The sequence below is a fragment of the Siphateles boraxobius genome, unplaced genomic scaffold, assembly GCF_051911475.1.
Source record: "Siphateles boraxobius isolate OS27281-9 unplaced genomic scaffold, OSU_SipBor_1 65, whole genome shotgun sequence".
In the NCBI taxonomy this organism is placed as follows: domain Eukaryota; kingdom Metazoa; phylum Chordata; class Actinopteri; order Cypriniformes; family Leuciscidae; genus Siphateles; species Siphateles boraxobius.
In genome coordinates, this window is record NW_027509192.1 from 21,181,060 (window position 1) to 21,203,547 (window position 22,488).

Sequence of the window (22,488 nt, forward strand, 5' to 3'; positions counted from 1 at the left end):
GCCGTCTCCTTGGCGACCCCGAGAGACCCCGTTTAATTCTTTTTTTTTAAACGAACGTCCTTATTATCTGCCGGCCAATCGATATGTAATGTTTCGACCGCTCTCGTTACAACCTCAACGAGCTCCTCAAAAGCATGAGACTGAGGTGGCGAATCCTCAGTATCACGAGCATAAACACTAACAACATCCAGTCCCTTGGAACTGGATAGCTGTAGTGCCTGTATCGGGGTGGAAGAAACCGCAGCGCGTGCTTCCGAACCCTGATACGAGGCATTAGATCTGTCAGGCGAAGTCAGAGATAAGGCAGAGCCCACCTCTGACCCCGCTGACAGATCCATTCGCGAACCTGGGCGTTCTCGTTAAAAACGTCAGGCGGGATCGGAGTGTCCGCAAGGGAACGCCCTCGAGCGCTGACCGTGCATGCTCCTCTCCCAAACAAACAACACATAGATCGTGTGTATCCCCGCCCGTTAGATAGCGCGAGCAGGGAGGAACACACTTTCTATATGGCTGTTTGCTCGCCATGTCTCTCAATATATATATATATATATATATATATATATATATATATATATATATATATATATATATATATATATATATATACTGTATATATATATATATATATATATATATATATATATATATATATAGTTTTTTGAAATAGTGAGAAAACTCCTGCCTAGTGACAACTAAGGACAGACAAAAACACTTGAGACAATGATTTCACATATAGCGCTTGCTGAAGGCACAGAAGCTGTCGCGGTTGTGATTTCGGGGTGCTTTATAGTTTCCTGGTCGATGACGTCACCCGCCTATGACGTTCCGTCTCTCCATTGGACTGATTTCATACGTGCTTCAGGACGCACACACGCAGGGGCGTTCCCATAGCGTTTGAAGCAGCTCGAGTTCCCTTGAAAGGGAAGTCAAAATATCTATCAAAAACATACATGAGTGAAAAAAAGTTTTTACATTTAAAGTTAAATTTTTACATTAAAGTACATTTACATTGATGAAATGAAAGGAGAGACAGATCTTTGTTACGTACATCTCAGTGTAACGGATTATCAGGGAAAAAAGAAAAACTGCTGGATTGGGGCTTGGTTCTATGCCTCAGCTCTTGATTGGATGTTGAGATGTGGGCGTGGCACTCAAAAAACTTGAGGCAGAAGAATGTGAGCTTGCAGGGGCGGGGTTTTTAAGCTGACTAAATGATTGGAGAATTTCATCTGTTCAGAATCATAGTGTTCTTCTAGTTTCATCAGAAGGTCCAGTTATATAATTTTGATTAAACAACACGAGGTCAAAACATTTGTTTAAAAAATGAAAGAACTATAACATTGAAAATAGGGTGAATTTTCATTTCATGTCAACTTTAATTGTACGAAAGTATTGTAAGTTGACTGGTTAACAGGATTCTTTCAAAAGTTTGTGGATCAAATATTCGATGCACAAACTTTTGAAAGAATCCTGTTTAATTTACAGTGTTCTCAATGTCCTTATTATGTAAGATGCTGTTTAAGATGATAGGCTGAAACCTATTGACTACAAATTTATTGACTGTTAAAAAAACTGAAAAAAATGCATGAAGAAAAAGGAGTTTTTTTTTATATTTTTTTCCTTGGAAATGTAATTGGGTAGAAGTACAAGTTAGATTAAGTGCTGTTCGCTCAATTATGTTTTTTTTTTCTTAATTTCTAAAGGTAAAGGTTTTGCCACTTGCTATATGAACACACAAAAGAAAATCATGGATATGATTCTTGATTCATAATGAAAAATGTTACATGGTCCTGAAAAAAAAATAGACAGACTGGTATTGTTCACTGTCAAAAATGATTGCATTGGAAACGAATAGGAGATGAATTTCATCTAGAGGAAACGCTTGGTACTGCGCCCAAACAAAATCTTACCGAAAGTTAATTTTTTGACATATCAAACAAAAATGTGGAGCCCAACTTGTTTAGATTGATGGCTTTGATTTTCTCATAGTTTTAGAGTAAAACATGTTTTGAAAAATAGATATTTCAATATAAAATGTAAAAATAGTTTTTCATAATAATAAACTTAAAATTCTATAACGTTTTTGGTTTCACTTTTTTTTTACTTTCACTTCAGCAATAATCTAATCCAAGTGTCTTATTTAGAAAGGGAACCAATCTTCTGTGCTCCAAACCATTCAAGATTTACAACACTTTAAGTTGGAAATGTCCTTTTCAGGCCTATGCTTTAAAAAGTGGTTAACAGATAATACATGGATCATAACTATTCCATAAATATAATTTCATTACATAAAATCCCTTAAAATAGAAAATATTAAATAACAAACATTATTGAACTAAAACATAATGCTTTCATTTTATTGAAATAAAAAACAATTTAAAAAATCAGTCATTTATGACCACCACACGAGCAGCACCAGAGGGTTAATACATATTCAAGAGCATCTAGCAAGGTGGAAGATGTTTTTATCCAAAGTGACTTACATTGCATTTAAGGTATATATTTGATCAGTTCATACATGACTTTGATGTAGTTATAATGTTTAAGTTACAAGAACATTAAAGTAAAACATTTATAAAGGAAAATACAAATTTCACAAAATATGTCATTATATAATGAACTAATTTTCACCACTGTTAATGATTAAACACATCGATTTGCAAAATGGCAATATTTATTTATTTTTTTAATTAAAATGAGATTTTTCCATAATATTCCCAGATTTTGGGAATATTATGGAAAGTTACATATAATGGGAGCTCACCAGCGTGCGTGACTTTCTGTTTTGCAAGAGATGCATCTCTGGATCGTTGACTGATTTACCCCATAGATACCCAACCACGTGAAGGTGCCCCCTACAGTGAGAGTCCAGAACGTGTGTCGCCTTAGAGGATTGACATCAAAGCTGGAGAAATTGTGCACAAAAGTATTTTAACCTGTTACAAAGTATCATATTCAAATTTACTCATTGATGTTGGTAAACAATGTATAAAGAATAAATCAATAATGACAGGTAATAATAATACATCTAAAATTAAATAAAGTGCATTCTTATTTATGAAGTATAACCGGTGTATTGAGTGTCTGAGCTCGTACATACTCAAAGACTTCTATTCTGCCTCCTGTGTGAGCTTTGCTCCAAACAGTCTCAATCCCCCCAGCTCTATTCGCTCCCTGGATCAGAACAGTGAGGAACCCGACCACCATCACCACCATCTGGAAGGCATCTGTCCAGACCACAGCCTTCAATCCACCCTAAAACACACACACACTGGCACTGTTTCTCCTGTTTCTGTCTGATCACCAGCCACTGAGTCCATCTGAATGCCCCATTCACAAGACTTTAAACATTTCTCCAAGGTTTAAATATACAATAATATTTCAACGGTCAAACATTTCACAAGTTAGTTCAAACAGTTCATGTTTTCTCATGAAACAGATTATAATTTCTAGGTATGATGCTGACATATTAATAGAGTGTAGGAACTGATACTTTTCATTTTTATTGTCTATACATTTAATTTTATATAGACAATTTAGTCATGTCGGAAGACACAATTGTCCTTGATTTATTTTCCTCATCACAACCAAACAAACACACAATTTAAAGTGATCGCTTTACTTTATTTTCATTGACAAAACAACACTGTAAAAAAATCAACTTATTTTCCAGTTTACAAAACCTTAAGTCACAAATATTAAGAAATATGAACTACTTGAACTACTTATACTTTATATAAAGACCCATGTTAGACCAACAGGATTCCAACAAATGTCCCAACTAGTCAAACTAGTCATAGTTTGGACAATATTGCTGAAATGTTCGGGGTTCATGAGTTGCCAACATGCATTGCAGCATGAAAGAATTATGCAGTTACTGATAGCCTATAGCAGGGGTGCCCAATCCTGTTCCTGGAGGTGTGTCTTAATCAGCACCCTAGTTCAGTAGTCAGGGCACTGATCAGGTAGTCTGCCATTTTTAAGGCTGTTTCAATCCCAAAATCCTTCCACTGCACTGTAACATTTATTCCCTGAAAAATCCCACAATGCACCAAATAACCAGGGAGCATCGAAGCACACTGTTCTTTGTTTGCTTACCGGAAATTACATCATTTACAACATTTCTGAAGCGCAAAACAAAAAACGCATAAACCAACTCAATAAATATAATGACACATGATAGAAGATGTTTTGGTAATACTTTAGAATAATGGTCCGTCATTAATAAGTTACTATGCAGGAAGTAATTCAGGACTAATGAGTATACTAATTTGAGTTTAAACATCTTTTTCACTTTAAAATAATGGTCCAGATCACTAGTAGTCCTTGAAGAGTGACTAGGTAACAGAACTGCTGTTCGAAGTCCTCTACAGTATCACACTTTGTCGGGACACTCTTTTGTTTGTAAGTATGTCTTATTAACTTGTAAGTATGCCTTATTATTTGTAGTTGTGCTTTCTATTAACAGTTCCAATTATAAGTTTTAAGTTGTTGCAACGATGTAAACAAAGGGCAAAGCTTTTTGCCTCCGCTCACCTGCTAGCCAACATTAATGTTGATATAGTGTTTACTGTAGCGTTTGTAAGCTCTCGCTTTTGTAAGTTTGCCGCCCCTTAGGAAAATTAACCATGGTTTTGTGATCGATTCCTGTTTGTATTACCATAGTTTTCTGACAAATATCATCATTAAATGGTGTAGAACATTGTATCTAAAATGTATAAGAAAATTACAAAAAAAACATACCACTCAGAAACATCTTGTGAAATCCATGCTTGCAAAGTCCGAGTACGAAGTCTGTTCTGCATGATCTTATTTTTTTTAGCATTCTTTTCAATCAGACTTGAATGGGTTTGAAATGTAAGCCATCTTTAATATTTCCACCTGAGCAGATGAAACTCGCGGTTATGGTAAGGGGCGTGACATTTCCCCAACATGCTAATCACAACACACTGGGCCAGCTAACCATTCATAGCACATTTCATATTTCGGAAGGAGGGGCTTCATCGAAACAGGAACTACATGGCGTGTTCGGGCCAGACTGGTGAGAGAGGTGCTGTAATAATGTAAAATATGTGAAAAATTATTTGTAAATTTAAATTTAAAAAGAAGCCAGACCTTCAGACTGACATCACTTTTCTTGGCCAAGTAGCGGCCCAAGTGGACGTTTGACTAACATTTAACGCAACCAATCAGATTGTTTTGCGCCATATACATCAGATGTTCAGCCAATGGTCTGTGCCCATGATGTCTGAGGCTGAGAGTAGCGGTGGCTGACAGTCAAGATCGTTGCCTCACATGTCTGGGCATCATGCACATTGAGCTAGCTTTCGTGGATGATACATGTACCCACTGCAGGAAGATGACCATCATGGTGTTGCAATCGAGCCTCAAGTACTTCAGACGAGGTGGAGTCCCCTAGTCTATCCTCCCGATCTAACTCCTCTTCTGAAAGGAAGAGGGCTACTTTGGTGAATAGCCAGGGTGACCTGAGGATCACAGTGAGGGCTAACCCGCCAAGTCAGTGTCCGTGATCACATCTGACGTAATGTTGAAAGTGACTGACTGATAGGGAACGTCTCGGTAACGTATGTAACCTTCGTTCCCTAAAGGAGGGAACGGAGACGTTACGTCCCATCGCAATACAATTACTGTACCACTGCAGAGGGCCGGATTATCTGCTCGGCTCCTCAGCAAAAATCTGAATGTACATTGCATCTGCATAGCGTAAGATGCAAATCTAGCATGCCAATGTGCATTGGCTCAGTAACACTCGAATGTGATTGGGCTCTCAGGCTGGATCCCAATTCTTCAGATCATGTCTGACGTAACGTCTTCATTCCCTCCTTCAGGGAATGAGGGTTACATACGTAACTGAGATGATATATCCTGGATATTGTTGCATTGTATGATGATTGCTCCTTCACAAACAAAGATAGCATAGTTCACTTAACATACATATTAAGTGTCCTTAGTCCTGTTCATAGTCCTATTGGACTATAAATAGTATAGTAATCATAATGATAACCAATATAATATCAATCACACTCAATCGTTATCACAATTAATATCAATTACAGTCATAATCACATCACCATCACAATTATAATCGAAAATAATAATCATAACTACAATCATAATCAAGTCAGTTCAAATCTTAATTCAAAACTCACCAATGTGCAGTAAAAAGTGCAGACAATGCCAGTGGCAAATATGGATCCCCAAAGATCAAATCCTGTCACTGATGGGTAAAGAATACAAAGGATATATATATATATGTATATACATGATATTCTGCATGAATAACTCCTAAATGTAGAGCTGAATTTAATATAAATCATCAACCAGGAGGCAGGGACCCACAAGGGGGCCTCAGCAAACCTCCAGGGATGACCAAATTAGTCTGAAATTATTTAAATTCAGTTAACATAATCTTCATTAAAATGCAAAATAAATTAACAAATAAACAAGCAAACAAACATATAAAATTGATATATACAATATTAAACTTAGTATTTGTTTAAAGTGTATTTATTTTTATTACAACAGAAGTGCTAGGGGTATATATAAGCTTAGATAGGATTTGAACAATGGGGTGGAGCTCGACCCCCTAGTGACTCAATTGAGAGTGCTTGAATTAAAAAAAGTTGAGAAACAAAAAACAAAATAAAAAGTCACAATAAACATACAGTAAAGATAGTCTAATTTAACTGTATATACACTTTATTAAACTGCATCAACTGTACCTACTGGTCAAAATGGTAAAGTCTGTCTGGAACTGCATAAGCACTTTTATATTGAAGGGGAACATGTTTTCTCAACGAGCTCCCCCTACAGCTGTGGGGCGTATATTTCACAACACTGTGTAAAAAAACTCACTTGCGGCACCCTCCTCCCCCTTTCTACCGCTGCTCATGTGCATTTGTTATTATCGGAGCCGGCCAACTTTATCATGTGGAGCTATGTCTACCGAGGTGGGTAATAGATCATACACATTGAGGGGGGCGTGTATGTTTATATCGAATTGCTGTAAAGCAGTTCATGTATCTCACTTCCTATTTCCAATTTACCGGGACGTTAGTCCCCATGCTGCAAGGTTGGTTTTCCACCTGGGAATGTTGGGGGGAGCGGGGAAAGTCACCATTTTCACCGGAACAGGTTACTTAACCATCCAAATGATTTCTAAAAGGTTTTATTAAGTTGAAATAGTTGCCAAGTTCCCCTTTAAGTATTTAGTGAACCATACTTTATTGGGAATAACCTTAAAAGGTTTTTGTCAGAAGAAAATTTTTGTCTGTTTTTCGTTCTTTATGAAGCTTGTTCTTTATAGAGATTATTTTCCCTAAATTTCTCATGTTCCACATAAAAAAATGACAGAAATTGAGAGAATTGTAGGTGATTTTCTCTGTTCAACTCTTATGCTGTTGAAAAAATGACCAGCCTTTTAAATATTGCTTGTAAACTGCTCGTTATGCTATATCATTGCCAAACATTGGATTCAAGCTTTTAGTCAACTTGTTTTCTTTTAAATAGGATAGGTTTTACATTTATTTTCTAAACTGATTGATCGTAGGCCTCATTGATCTAAGCTTATGAAACAAAATATTGAAAAAAGTTGCACTGTTTATCCCACTAGTGTGCTGTAATGTTTATCGAGGAAGTTTGTTTTGAAATGCTTTTATTTTGTACAAACTGGAACAAAGTCACACTTGTGGTGTTCCCGGTCAAAAATGACCAGCCTACAAAAAAAACAAAAACAAATTGGCTCATAAATGTCTCATTCCATATCTGTAAGTCACTACAACATTGTCAACATACAAATGGCGTCTCACTCGGGACCACGAATCAACACTAAGTTTTATCAAAATGCATTGCAAGCCAAGCCACTCCCCCGCACATAAGGGTATATAAGACGGTAGCACTAAAAGAGCAAACACGGTTGGCGAGTGTCTTTTCAAAAATACTTTTTCGTCCTTGTGGTCATTTCCTGTCCTCATCTGAAGACCATAATTGCTGTCTCACATGTCTGGTCCGTGAGCGTGCTGAGATGGCATTCATGGATGGTTCATGTTGTCACTGCGAGAGCATAACCATGTCGGCTTTGCAGTTGTGACTCTCCTTCTTCGTGAAGGCAAGAGTCCCCTCTGCTGAACCAGCGCCACCTTGTCCTGAGTGCTTGCGGCTGGATAAGTGGTTCCTGAGTGTGGCACACGGTTCACAGCCACGGCGAACCCCAGTGCCTTTCTTCCCGGAAGTGCACGAGGAGGTTCAGAAGTAGTGGAGGGCACATTTTACTGCCCAAAGCCGCTTCACAGCCTGTTCCACTCTCACTACCCTCAATGGTGTGGCTGCCAGGGGTTACGTGGAGATTCCCCAAGTAGAGCGTGCAATTGCGGTGAAACCGGCCACGTCTCCTGTCCAAGGCCTGTAAGACGATGGCAGCCCTAGCTCTGCTAAGGCTTGCAGTGTTGCTAGAAAGGCAGCTTCCAGAACTTTCAAAACCATGCGATTTCCATCCTGCAAGTCCATAAGGCAAAAGCACTCAAATAACTACAAGAGAGTAGTTCTGAGCCAGGGTTGATGCAAGAACTGCGCAAGTCATGGCACGGGCCCTCGGCCAGACAATGTCCACCTTGGTGGCCAAGGAACGCCATCCCTGGCTAAACCCTGCAGAGATGAGGGATGCCGACAAAGTCCGCTTTCTTGATGCCCCCATCTCACAAGGTGGCCTCTTCAAGGACTTTGCCCCACAGGTCTTGGCAGTCCAAAAGCAGACGGAGGCCTTCAAGATGATCCGGCCCCGGTGTGATATCACTGCCACCAGGCCGCTGCGGGCTGGTCCCCAGTCTGCTCGTTGCAAAGCTCGACACATATCCAATGGGGGCATTTCGCGCCCACTTCGTCACGTCCCACCAGAAAAGGCGTGGTCTATAAATATAGCTCGATTAGGCTGGTACACTCATTTTCATCTCTTCAGCGAAGCATCACGCATCGCTGGATCCGGAGTGAGAAGCCACGACGTCTGAGAGAAAGCACGCAGCGGGACGAGCCTTTGAGTCTGAAGTCGCTGGCATCGCCGCCTTTAGCCGCCGTACCTGCTACGCTTTCCGGCGTCATATCCTTTTCAAGTGTGTGTGTGTGTTCGCCGCTGCGACACACATTTTTTCACTGTCTCTCCCTCTCTCATGAAAGAGCTGCGTCTTTTTCAAGATGCATAGATCCTGCGGCTCGTGCCGAGCCACGCTCAGTGAAGAGGATCGCCATGTCATCTGCGTTTCCTGCCTGGGTGAGGATCATGCGGCTCTCGCTCTTGTCGACGGTGGATGCCCTCACTGTGAGCTACTGCCGATGGTGACTCTGAGGACTCGCCTGGCATCATTCTCAGAGCCTGCACTTCAACCCGCTGTAGTGCCGCGCCGTAAGAAGCGGCGTGCCCAGCGCGGCCCCGAGCCTTCTCCTGCCCGCCAGAGCTCGCCGGTTCGCCCGCCAGCTTCGCCGACATCGCTCGAGTCCCTCCCCGACGGACAGCGGCCGCCTTCGCCGCCGCTTCCGCCATTGAGGTCGACAAAACAGCCGAGGCCTGTTCTATCCTGGCGTCGGATAGTGCGGATTGGGCGAGCTCTGTGGACCTCCCCTCTGCTATCCGCGAGCCTTCTGGGAAACGATCCAGCATTGAATCGGAGCTGATGCGTCTGCTCTCTCAAGCCGTAGACAACCTCGGCCTCAACTGGGAGGCGCCCGCGCAGCCTGCGCGCAACCGACTGGGCGGATGCTTCCTCAAGAAGGACCACGCGCCGTCACAATCCAGGCCCGCGCCTTTTCTTCCTGAGCTTCACAAAGAAGTCGCAAGGTCCTGGGGCGCCCCCCTCTCGGCCAGGGTGCGTACCTCTGTCTCGGCTGCATTCTCCGCTGTGGACGGTGCGAAAGACAAAGGATACCTTTCTCTTCCCCCAGTGGAAGCAGCGGTAGCTTCCCATTTTTGCCCGCCCTCCGCTGGACGGCGAGCGCAGACGGCTCTACCATCTAAAGCCTTCCGAGTGACGTCAGCCATGCACGGTCGCGCATACGCTGACGCTGGGCAAGCCGCATCAGCACTACACACGATGGCCATCTTGCAGATCTTCCAGGCCGACCTTCTCCGAAAAATGGACGAGGAAGGCGATGGGTCGATCAGCATTGCGGATTTGCGGAGCGCTACAGACCTGGCTCTACACGCTACAAAATCAGCTGCAAAGGCCATTGGGTGGAACATGGCCTCTCTCACCGTGGCTGAGAGACATCTGTGGTTGACGCTGTCTGAAATGACTGAAGCGGAGCGCTCTGTATTCCTCGACGCGCCCATTTCCTCAGCTGGCCTCTTCGGATCTGCCGTCAAAGATTTCGCGGACAGGTTCCAAGATGTTCAAAAGACATCGCAGGCGAAGCACTTCCTTCCGAAGCGCTCTAGTTCCGCAGCAGGTCGCTCTAAACAGCCGTCTTCCCGGAGCTCCCAGCTGCAACCTGCGACACCCGTTGCCGCCGCTTCTCAACGCCGCCAGCACTCGAGAACAGAGACCGCGCTCTCGCTCTGCTGGACGCCGCCCCCCGCAGCCCGGGCCCCGGCCGAGGATCGAAATCAAGCCCGAGGTCTCAAAGCCTTCCTAGCCTCTCTAGGAAAGGACGGTGTTCAAATCCCGCTGCGGCCGGATTTTCACCGAAACGTTTCGCTCGTCCAGTTCCATGCAATGTGACTGTTCCAGCGTATTTAGCAGCAAACAAGCCGGTCCATTTGCCCGCTTCCCTGCACACAAAAGCCGTTTTTACGGCTACCCATATAAATCCAATAAAGAGTGTATTTTCTGGTGTTCCGGCCACGGCCGATGGTGTTATGAGTGTTCCAAGAATGCCCACGTCTCAGTGGCCATTCCCACACGCAGACACAGCCCGCCACAATACAGGGCTAGCACAAATAAAATCGACTCATGTCGATTGTGCAATAAATGTAGTGTACGTGCCCACAACACAGTGCCCACAAACAATACACGAAGCATGTCCCACGGTTTCTGTAAAAACGAAACCAACACATTTTCAGTCGGCGCGAGCCGACAGTGTTCTCAGTGCAGTGAGTGTGCCCACTATCCCGTGCCCACATTCCCTCACAGACATGCCGAACCCAACGGGGCTCGTCCTGCTCGCCTTCTCTCCACAACCTGTCAGAGAGAAGCTGAGCGCGGTCGGGCTGCCCGCTGTGATCAGCGCTCCCCCCGCCTCGCACACTGCAAACACAGTGTCTATTTCTCAACACACCGGAGCTCTCCGGCCGCCGCTATGCCGCGCCCAGAGCCCAGATTTCATTCTACCTCTAGCCTTTCATGCAGATGCGTGGGCAAAGCTCCCCGGGGTATCGAAGTGGGTGCTGAAGTTCGCCAGGAGGACTGGTTTATGTCAATAGATCTGAAAGACGCCTATTTTCAAATAAAAATAGCGTCACATCACAGGCGATTCTTGAGATTCGCCTTCGAGGGCCAGGCATACCAATACAAAGTCCTGCTGTTCGGCCTGTCCCTGGCACTCCGTACATTTACGAAGTCCATGGACCAAGACGTGGTGACCCTCTATCTGGGGACAGAAGCGCCGTGGCGCGTTGTCGACTGCCATCATCTCCAGACAGTTTATGTGTAGGAGCTTTTCCCGTTCTGACCACTGGCCAAAGAACGGTCTGCCCTCGAGCAGCGCTCCCCATCCCGAGGTGGAGGCGTCCGTGGACACCACCTTCACACTCGAGGGAGTCCCCAGACTCACACCTGACTGATACCAGCCGGTTATCTTCCAAGGTTCCAAAGCTGAAACGCATTTCAGATTGACCCGGAGGCGAAACCGACTAGTGGTCCATGCCCTGGGCGGAACTCGTGCTTTCAGCCACAGCTGCAGTGGGCGCATGCGAAGCAGACCCAGCTGGAGCACTGAAGCTTCTGAGGCCATGAGGACCAGAATTTTCTGAAACCTTTTGAGCTGGACTATCGAGCCGCAGCTGAAGGATTTCACGGCGTGCTGAATGTCCAGTTCGCGCTCTGGCGACAGACGCGCTGTCATGGACAGCGAGTCCAGCACTGTTCCCAGAAAATAAATTTTCTGGCTGGGAGACAGCTAGCTCTTCGCCCCATTGACTGTGAGACCCAGATTCTCGAGATGCTCGAGTAATGTGCCAAACTGATGTTTATTTTCATGTTCTAAGCATCTATTCAGTCTATTGTCTCTATTGTTTTGTGGTGCAAACGAGCCCCATTCAGTCTCAGTCTCCCCTGCACACATTCACACCTCTCCGGCCTGTTTATGCCTCTAAATATGTTTTTCTTTTGTCTTCATTATAATTACTAACGACTGGCTATTCACACTGTTTCAATCCCTAATTTCTTTTTTCAAAGTTCTCGGTTCACATTTGAAACTGTATCAAATGACCTTCTTTAAAAAAAGAAACATTTCAGTTAGCATTCCTATTTAGAAAAATTCATAAAAATAACAGCTAGGTGGCAGGTGCATCTGAGGGCTAGCTAGCATGTTAGCTTAGCACACCATCAATACACGACAATTTATGAGATTAAAACCATGTTTGTTCTCCAAACTTACTTTATAGGGCAAGTCGAGTGTTTTAAATAAACTTCTGTGATCTGAATTGGCTTCAGATAAAAAAATTCAGACAGTAAATACATTATTTTATAGTATTCTGCACAATGATAAAGTCTATATCGATTTGCATTACATTATAAATATAATGTATTATTATGGAAATACCTGACATGGCTCGAAGAACACAGGTAAACCAAATATCATTGCAATCATGTTTATTGTCTTCAAAACGTCTTTATCTGCATGTTACAGCGATCTCTGGAAGCTTTGTATGTGCCAGGGAGTTCCTGCGATGTCACATGATAATAGCACTTCTTCATGTGTTCCATATATGGACAGCATTTGCACACGGCGCCCTCAGGCTGCCAGTATGGATTGAAAGCACAGTGCATCAGAGTATTCAGCGCTCATAATGATTACATCGGCCAATTTTGGTATAAATTCAATAAATATTATTCCTGTCTATATAATTCTGATGTAAACCTATGAGAATCTATCTAATATTTCTCCAAATCTGCACATTTTTGAGCTAAAAGCCCTGAGGGACGTCATGACGTCATGACGCATGACGACCTCACAGGAGTTTTTTTTCTGAATGTGAGCTGCTGACGCGCATAATTCATATTAAGGAACATGAAAGTTGACTCTCATTAAGTACACCTCAGTGGAATTTTATTTCATTAATATAATTTTTTTATTTTTTTATATATACATACATTTAAGATTTGAAGAACACTATATTTGAGCTTGGGTTCACCCAAGGTTTTTTTTTCTCCATTCTGTCTCCTGATGGAGTTTTGGTTCCTGTCACTGTCGCCTTTTTCGCCTTTCTTCACCTTTGTCACCATTGGCTTTTGGCTTGCTTAGTTGGGGACATTTAATTTTATATTTAACAATATTATTACAACATTATTTTCCTGTTATCTCTGTGAAGCTGATTTGAAACCGTCTTTATTGTAAAAAGTGCTATACAAATAAAGGTGACTTGACTTGACTTGACTACAAGTGCACATTCAATACAATTCAGTGCACTTCTTTTTCACAAGGGAAATCCATTCACAAAAACATTCTCCTAAAGCATCTCAAGCATTTTTTTTAACAACCCACTCAGGTTCATGTCAGGTTCATGTCAAGGTATTTTATTTCTTTGTGATGAATGCAGACTAACCTTGATTCAGAGCTAAAGCAGGGGCATAAACTACCACACCAGTGTACAGAATCTGAGGAGTTAACAATAGAACAATCAGCATAAAAATTTGTCAAAAACCAAACAACAAACTACATAATATGCATTTTAAGTGTATGAACATTGAATCACACTCACCGTTTGAATTATATAAATTAGAGTGGCTGAAAAACGAACAAGCTTACCAAAACGCAATTCCAAATACTGTGAGAAAAAGAAAAATTACAAATCAGATCAAATAAGTATCATGCTGGGCCCTAACTTACATAACTACAGCTGACACAGGATTTATTACTAAAAGTCATGACCTCCAAGAGCCTAGTAACATCTGGCCAACCTCACACCTGACAGAGATCATCCCAACTCAGTACTTCATTTCTGTCTTGTAGTAGACATTTGCTATATTTTTTATTTGAATATGGTAATATTAATATATTACGCTATAATGTGATCATGTAATATTAATGTATTGTAAAAAGTAAAAATGTGACATAAAAGTATTAAATATACTACTAATAAAATAAAAATAAAATAAATATTTATTTTTCATTTGTGTAAGCCAATGTCAGTATGATTGACAAAACTAATATAGTATTTTACTAATTATATTTGACAAAACAAAGTACATTTTAAACATTTTGAGATTATTGACAAAATATTATTACAGTGTAGTATAAAAAGGCACACTACAAAAAATATAAAGGTCTAAATTTAAGTTCCCTTTCAAGGGAACTTCGAGCTGCGTCAAACGCTGCGGGAACGCCCCTGCGTTGTGCGTCATGAAGCACGTATGGAATCAGCCCAATGGAGAGATGAAACGTCATAGGCGGGTGACGTCATCGACCAGGAAACTATAAAGCACCCCAAAAACACAAGCGCATTAGCTTCTGTGCTTTCAGTCGCGCTACATGTGAATCTGTCCCTGTGTGATATTGTCTGTCTTACATACCCTGCACCACACAAACAATTTATCCCTATATATATATATATTGAGAGATTATGGCGGACGAACAGCAGTTTAGAAAGTGTGTTCCTCCCTGCTCGCGTTATTTAACGAGCGGGGATACACATGATCTTTGTGTTGTTTGTTTGGGAGTTCAGCATGCCCAGTTTGCTCTCGAGGGAGCAGACTGTGAGCATTGCGAGCGTTTGCCGTTAAGGACGCTCCGCTCCCGCCGGTCGCTCTTTGAGGAGAGCGGTTCGGTGCGCGCTCCCCGCGGTTCGGGTCCCGCTTCTGCCGAGGCAGAGCGGCGGCGCTTATCGTGGGGATCGCAGATGGATCTCACAGCGGGGTTTGAGACGGGCTCTGCCTTATCTCTCCCTTCACCTGTGAGATCCAGTGCCTCAGTCCCGGGTTCGGAAGCACGCGCTGCGGTTTCTTCCGCTCGGGCTGAGGCACCAATGCTGCAGCTATCCAGTTCTGAGGAACTTGATGTTGTTAGTGTTGAGGGAGATGTGGAGGATTCGCCACCCCACACTCCTAAGAGTGATGAGCTTATGGAGGTGTTAACAAGAGCTGTTGAAAAACTTAATATTGAATGGCCAGTGACTAGACAGGAGTCTGTTTCTAAATCAAAGTTGGATGAGAGATTTTTGCCGTCACGTGTGCAGCCTCCACGCCGGTGCCTGCCGTTTTTCCATGATCTCCACACCGAGGTGTCGAAATCATGGAGAAAACCGGTGTCATATAGAGTGTTTAGTCCCCAGACTTCAACATACGCTAATATTATGGGAGCCAAGGCTCATGGTTATGGTGCTTTGCCTCGTGTGGAAGAGACGCTTGCGAGCCATCTCTCCCCCGAAGCAGCATCATCTTTTAAGGCACCGGCATTACCCACCAAGCCTTTAAGAAACACTTCGGCTTTAGTGGGTAAAGCATATTCGGCAGCAGGTCAGGCTGCGTCATGTCTGCATACTATGTCAATCTTGCAGGCATACCAGGCTGATCTGCTAAGGGACATGAGTGAGAGTGAGGAGGTCAGTACTGACGTAGTTCGTGAACTGCGTCAGGCTGCTGATTTATCCCTGCGTGCCACCAGAGAATCGGCCAAATTAATGGGTCGTTCTATGGCAGCTCTGGTGGCCGCAGAAAGACATTTGTGGTTAAATCAGACTAATATTAAAGAGAGAGAAAAAGCTTTTCTTTTAGATGCTCCTCTTTCTCCCATGGGGTTGTTTGGTGATGCTGTGAATTCAGTTATCGATAAATTCCAAGAAGAAAAGAAACAAACTGCAGCTTTTAAAAAGTTTCTTCCCCTTAAAGTTCATGTCCCTGGGGCTGCTGGGCGGGAGCAGCCCCGGCCGTCTTCGAGCTCATCACATAGAGCGCAGCAGAGGCAGAGTGTCGCGTCTCGTGCTCCCCCTGCTGGACAGTGGGCTCAGCCGCGACACTCTCAGCCGAAGCCTTCTCCCAGTAGAACTGATCTGAGGACAGTTATATTGGCTAAGAAGGCTTCGGCTAAGAAGAAGTCCTGACGCCAAGCCGTTCAGGATGCTGAGGGTGGTCCCCACCGAGGCGGAAAGGTGTTCACCTCTTTTTACGGTGCCCATTCCTCCTCGGTGCCCTCAGGGGCTCGTTCTGCCAACCCCGCCTTTATGCCGGGGCACAGACGATCCCAGCGAGCGCTTTCCCGAGGGACGCTCGCTCCCTCTGAGGAGGGTCTCAGAGCGGTCAGACCAGTTGTTCCCTGCCGGTGCGCCGTTACAGGGCGCTGCGTCTGCTGCTCAAGTTACACCAGAGGCCAGTCTCGAGAGGCTGGTACCCTTAGTAGAATTTCTGGCAGAGTGGAAAAGCCTTCCAAAAATATCTCATTGGGTCCTGCAGACAGTAGAAAAGGGTTATGCTATCCAGTTCAGGTGTCGTCCACCAAAATTCAGAGGGGTTCTGCACACAGTGGTGGGCCCCGAGCAGGCTCTGGTATTGGAACAAGAGGTGAAAACGCTCCTTCAAAAAGAGGCTATAGAACGGGTTCCTCCTCCCAGTTTGGAGTCAGGTTATTACAGCCGATATTTCATCGTTCCAAAGAAGGATGGGGGGTTGCGTCCAATTTTAGACCTGCGCATATTGAATCGCTCGGTAGGGAAGCTAAAATTCAAGATGCTCACTATCAAGCAGATCGTGTCTCAAATCAGGTCCGAGGACTGGTTTGTCACGATAGATCTGAAGGACGCATACTTCCATGTGTCCATCCTTCCACAACACAGGAAGTTCCTGAGGTTCGCCTTCGGGGGCGAGGCGTACCAGTACAAGGTTCTTCCGTTTGGCCTAGCTTTATCTCCCCGCACTTTCACGAAATGCATGGATGCAGCACTAGTGCCTCTGAGGCTTCAGGGCATTCGTATTCTCAATTACATCGACGATTGGTTGATTTTAGCTCAGACCGAGCAGATGGCGGTTCGGCATCGAGATGTCGTCCTCGCTCATATCAGAAAGTTGGGGTTGAGGCTGAACGCAAAGAAAAGTGTATTATCTCCTTCCCAGAAGACCACTTTTCTGGGTGTCGTTTGGGATTCGGTATCGGTGCGGGCGCGACTCTCTCCGACCCGCATCGCTTCGATTCTCTCAGCTGTGAAACAAGTGAAGCTAGGCCAGCTACTCACTGTCAAGCAGTTTCAGAGACTGTTGGGTCTGATGGCAGCAGCGTCCAACGTTATACCTTGCGGCCTGTTGTACATGAGACCGCTACAGTGGTGGCTCAGGACCAAGGGATTCTCCCCGAGGGGAAATCCGCTCCGCACGTTCAAAGTCACGCGGCGCTGCCTTCGTGCTCTGGTCATGTGGAGAGAAACTTGGTTCCTATCCAAAGGTCCTGTGCTGGGGGCTCTTTGTCGTCGCATAACGCTAACGACGGATGCTTCCCTCACAGGGTGGGGGGCGGTCATGAGTGGTCGCCCAGCCCAAGGTCTGTGGCAGGATCATCATCTTTCGTGGCACATAAATTGTCTAGAGATGTTGGCTGTGTTTCAGGCTCTGAAACACTTCCTAACAGACCTGAGAGGCCATCATGTGTTAGTTCAATCAGACAACACGTCGGTGGTCTCTTATATAAATCATCAGGGGGGCCTGCGGTCTCGCCGGCTTTACAAGTTGGCCCGTCAGATCCTCCTGTGGTCCCAAGGGAAGCTACTATCTCTGAGAGCAATGTATCTCCCTGGGTATTTGAATGTGGTAGCAGACTCCCTGTCGAGGCAGGGGCCGAGGCCAGGGGAATGGAGACTCCACCCCGAGGTGGTGGAGCTCCTTTGGTTGAGTTTCGGTCGCGCCGAGGTGGACCTATTCGCTTCCAAGGAGACCACTCATTGTCATCGGTGGTTCTCCATCACTCTTCCAGCCCCCCTGGGGTTGGATGCTATGGTGCAGCCGTGGCCGAGGTCACGTCTGTACGCCTTTCCCCCGATTGCTCTGTTACCAGGAGTTCTGGAGAGGGTCCGCCGGGACGGGGTCAGTCTACTACTAGTAGCCCCGTTCTGGCCGGCCCGAGTATGGTTTGCGGACCTGATTTCTCTCCTGGACGGTTCTCCTTTGGAGCTCCCGGTCAGGAGGGATCTACTCTCCCAGGCGGGGGGCACGATACTTCACCCCCGCCCAGAATTGTGGAAACTGTGGGCTTGGCCTCTGAGGGGGCCCAGCTCATAGACTCCGGTCTCTCAACCGAGGTTGTTGAGACCATTCTTAACTCCAGAGCTCCATCCACGAGGAAGCTTTATGCCTTGAAGTGGAAACTTTTCACTTCTTGGTGTGGAGAACACCTGCAGGACCCAGTTAACTGCCCAGTGGGTGCAGTGCTGGAATTCCTGCAGGAGCGCTTCTCCACAGGGTTATCCCCCTCCACACTAAAGGTGTATGTGGCGGCACTAGCTGCTTACCACGTCCCTTTCAGTGGAGTTTCTCTTGGGAGACACCCGCTTATAACTCGTTTCCTCCGTGGCACTTTGAGGCTGAGGCCAGCAGTTCGTACGAGGGTGCCGACTTGGGATCTGGCCATTGTATTAGAAGGTCTTTCCCTAGCTCCTTTTGAACCTATCGAAGAAGTTCCCGAGAAGTTTCTCACTTTTAAGACTATCTTTTTGCTTGCTATCTCTTCACTAAAAAGAATCGGAGATTTGCAGGCTCTGTCGGTTTCACCCTCGTGCCTGGAATTTGCACCTGGCATGGTTAAAGCTTTTCTGCATCCTAGACCAGGTTACGTTCCTAAGGTTCCTACTAATATTGTTAGACCTACGGTTCTGCAGGCTTTCTGTCCTCCTCCATTTATGTCATCGGACCAGGAGAAACTTAATTCACTCTGCCCTGTTAGGGCATTAGACGCTTATGTCCACAGAGCTGCCCTGTGGAGGAAATCAGAACAACTTTTTGTATGTTTCGGGCCACCCAGGAAAGGGTGTCCGGCGTCTAAACAGAGAATGAGCAAGTGGGTGGTTGAGGCTATCTCACTTGCTTATGAGTCGGCTGGCCAGCCTTCACCTTTGGTTGTCCGAGCTCACTCTACCAGGAGTATGGCTGCTTCTAAAGCTCTTTTGTCGGGGGTTTCCCTGAGTGATGTTTGTGATGCGGCTGGATGGTCTTCACCGCATACTTTTATTAAGTTCTATGACCTAGACTTAAGCTCTACCCCTGGGGCACAGGTGCTCTCGTCCTCTGTGCGCTAGTCTCACATGACGGTCATTTGGTCCTATGGCGACGTGGGTATTCGCGTTCCCGCAGCGTTTGACGCAGCTCGAAGTTCCCTTGAAAGGGAACGTCTCGGTTACGTATGTAACCCTAGTTCCCTGATAGGGAACGAGACGCTGCGTCGCTCCGCCATACTCCCGGCACTCCCGTTAGCGCTTCCTTCAAGCCTATCAGAAGCTAATGCGCTTGTGTTTTTGGGGTGCTTTATAGTTTCCTGGTCGATGACGTCACCCGCCTATGACGTTTCATCTCTCCATTGGGCTGATTCCATACGTGCTTCATGACGCACAACGCAGGGGCGTTCCCGCAGCGTTTGACGCAGCGTCTCGTTCCCTATCAGGGAACTAGGGTTACATACGTAACCGAGACGATTTATGTAGTTGAATTGCAGATACATTTCTATTCATTTGGATTAGTTATTTTTACGATCTCTTTACAAACTTTTTGAATTGTCAAAGGGGTAGTTGCATAGCTGTCAATGGAGAGACTGAAAGCTCTCAGATTTCATCAAAATATCCTCATTTGTGTTCAGAAGAAGAACAAAAGTATTATGGGTTTGGAACGTCAACAGGGTGAGTAAATGACAAAAATGTTTCTTCCTTTAAGGCGAGACACTATTGAATAGGGTAATTTTTTTAACTAGCAGATATCACCATGAAACTTTGCCAGTGGATTACTACAGTAAGAATAGAAAAAAATGTATTACAAGTTTTCTGTAATTTAGTGTTTAAATATGCAAATGAGACATTATCTAATTAAATATGTGCTAATTTGCATATATTTTAAAAAACGAAATCTAAGTAGGCTATTAGATAAAGCCAGGTTCAAAATTATTTTTTCATTGTGAAATGGGAAATGGATGGATTCATATTAGATGGGGAAAAATACAGAGGGATTTATGGATATCTACTTTTGTTTTCCTGTAAATCAGAATATACTGCCAATAGCCTTAAAAAAAAAATTCCACATGTTTTTTGGAATAAAATGTTATATAAATCAGGCTAGGAATAATATATTTACAAATCCCTCTGTAAATGTCTTCATAATATAACTAGGTACAAGACTGGAAAGTTTTGTGTATATGTGCTACTGAAGTGGAGATTTCGGACTTGGAGTATGAGAGAATAGTCATTTTGAGAAAACGGGCTTTAAATATTTAGCAATAGCCAATGAGATTGCGCATTTAGAGTACCATTTTTTACTTTCCCGATTGGTTGCTGATAAAAAGGAAATTACCATATTTAAATCCGGCAGTGTTGTTCAGGAGAGAGAGAGCTTTCTAACGGTGTGTGTGATGAGAGGGTGCAGATCGCGATCGCAGAGCAGAGCGATGGTTTATAACGACAACTTTTGATGAATTTATGAGAAATCTGCACACGCAAACAGACAAAGTGTAGTAAAATAAAGACCTAAATGTGTATTTCGGACTTTTTTTCACCACAAGTCTGAAAGAAGACATGTTATTGAAGACAAATATCCCTAATCTCAAAATTGACCAGTGAAAAAAAAACTATGTTTTTGCCTGCCGTGTCTCGTCTTAATGTGATACATATTTGTCAGTCATATATAAATAAAAAAGGTAAGATTTCTGCACTCAAAATCCATGGCATATTTGATTTTATTATTAACTATGTGCATCAATTTTATTTTATTTAAATAAATGTTTTTTTTTTTAAATTAATGCATTTATTCAAATTGCTTGGAATCAGCAGAAATCTGTCAAAAATGTATGAACATGGCTAAAATATGGCTAGTTTTGGAACAAACAATATTCACTTATTATTTACAAAATATCAAGTTGAGTTTGCCTATTATTTACAAATATGCCATGTTAACTGTATTACTTTGTATGTTAAAACTGTAGTCCAGATGGAAATTTTATGTTCAATTCAAATCAAAACAAATACATAAATCTTAAATTTAGCCCTAAATATTTTTAAGTGTATGTGTATTATTATTCTCGTAATTCAGTTCAAGAGTAAGAGTTGTCTCGATATGAAACACATGTAATCTTTGACGACAAAAGCAAATTTGAAATGCACATTCATACCTCGTATGTACTGGTGATGCCTGATCTGTAGAACACAGGCAGGAAAAGCTCCGCGGTTAAAAACACCACAAATGTGTAGGCGACCCCAAAGATGACATAAGAGGCCCCGTATCTGTACACATCTGATGGGGCCCCAATCACTGTCACTGCAGACATGAAGCTGGCGGTGAGAGAAAGGGCCACCGGCCCACAAGTCATCTGACGGCCCCCAACCAGAAAATCTTTAGATGAAGGTTTTTTCCTCTCTTTGATGGCGAAGAAGACCCCAATACTTGAGGAGACCACAAACAGAAGGGCAAACACCACATAGTCCCCAACCTGGAAGGTTCCCACAGTGTGACTTTTGTGCTCCATGTTTCTTAAGTTTGAGAAAGAATCTGATCGAACTGGTAGTTAGGCTCCAGTATATCTAGTTCAACACCTCACATGTTAATCATGTTAATCATTGAGTTTTTAACAGGTTTAAAAATGCTTATGAGTGAAGACATGGGTCGAGGGGTCTATTAGTCATTATATTACTCACACATTATATTACTATATTTCCTCACAGGTCTCTGTCTGTCTGTCTGTCTATCTATCTATCTATCTATCTATCTATCTATCTATCTATCCATCTATCGTCATGTTTTATTTAATCAAATTAATCAATTTGTTTTTTTGGATATGGAGGACAGTAATGGTGACTCAAAAATGTGTTATATTTTACTTGGCTTAGCATTTGGTTCATTATTATCTCACTTCTTTATTAACTTATGTGCTTGAGTGATGTTTGTAATGCTTTATCATCCGTGAAACTGTCTGATGTGTATTTTATCCTTGCACACTGCTGACAAAGTGTTTGCATAAGCAAAAAGATTGCTGAATGCTGCAAATTTTGACAGATGTGATAATGTTAAACATTTTCAAACAGATTCAAATCCATTTGCATTGAGGGATCATAATATCCATTCAAAAGTATAATGAGACCAATATAGAATA

General features: G+C 43.5%; 1 protein-coding gene across 1 annotated transcript in view; it reads right to left on the reverse strand.

Moving 5' to 3' along the window:
• Positions 1–21,883, reverse strand: part of slc5a12 (solute carrier family 5 member 12) — a 46,656-nt gene extending 24,773 nt beyond the window's left edge. The window contains exons 1-6 of the mRNA XM_077211447.1: positions 21,511–21,883; positions 13,928–13,993; positions 13,772–13,823; positions 6,171–6,238; positions 3,101–3,255; positions 2,765–2,905 (exon numbers count right to left, since the gene is read on the reverse strand). Of these exons, the coding sequence (XP_077067562.1) occupies positions 2,765–2,905; positions 3,101–3,255; positions 6,171–6,238; positions 13,772–13,823; positions 13,928–13,993; positions 21,511–21,864 (836 nt within the window). The 5' untranslated portion in view covers positions 21,865–21,883. The remainder of the gene's footprint in view (positions 1–2,764; positions 2,906–3,100; positions 3,256–6,170; positions 6,239–13,771; positions 13,824–13,927; positions 13,994–21,510) is intronic.
• Positions 21,884–22,488: the final 605 nt, after the last annotated feature.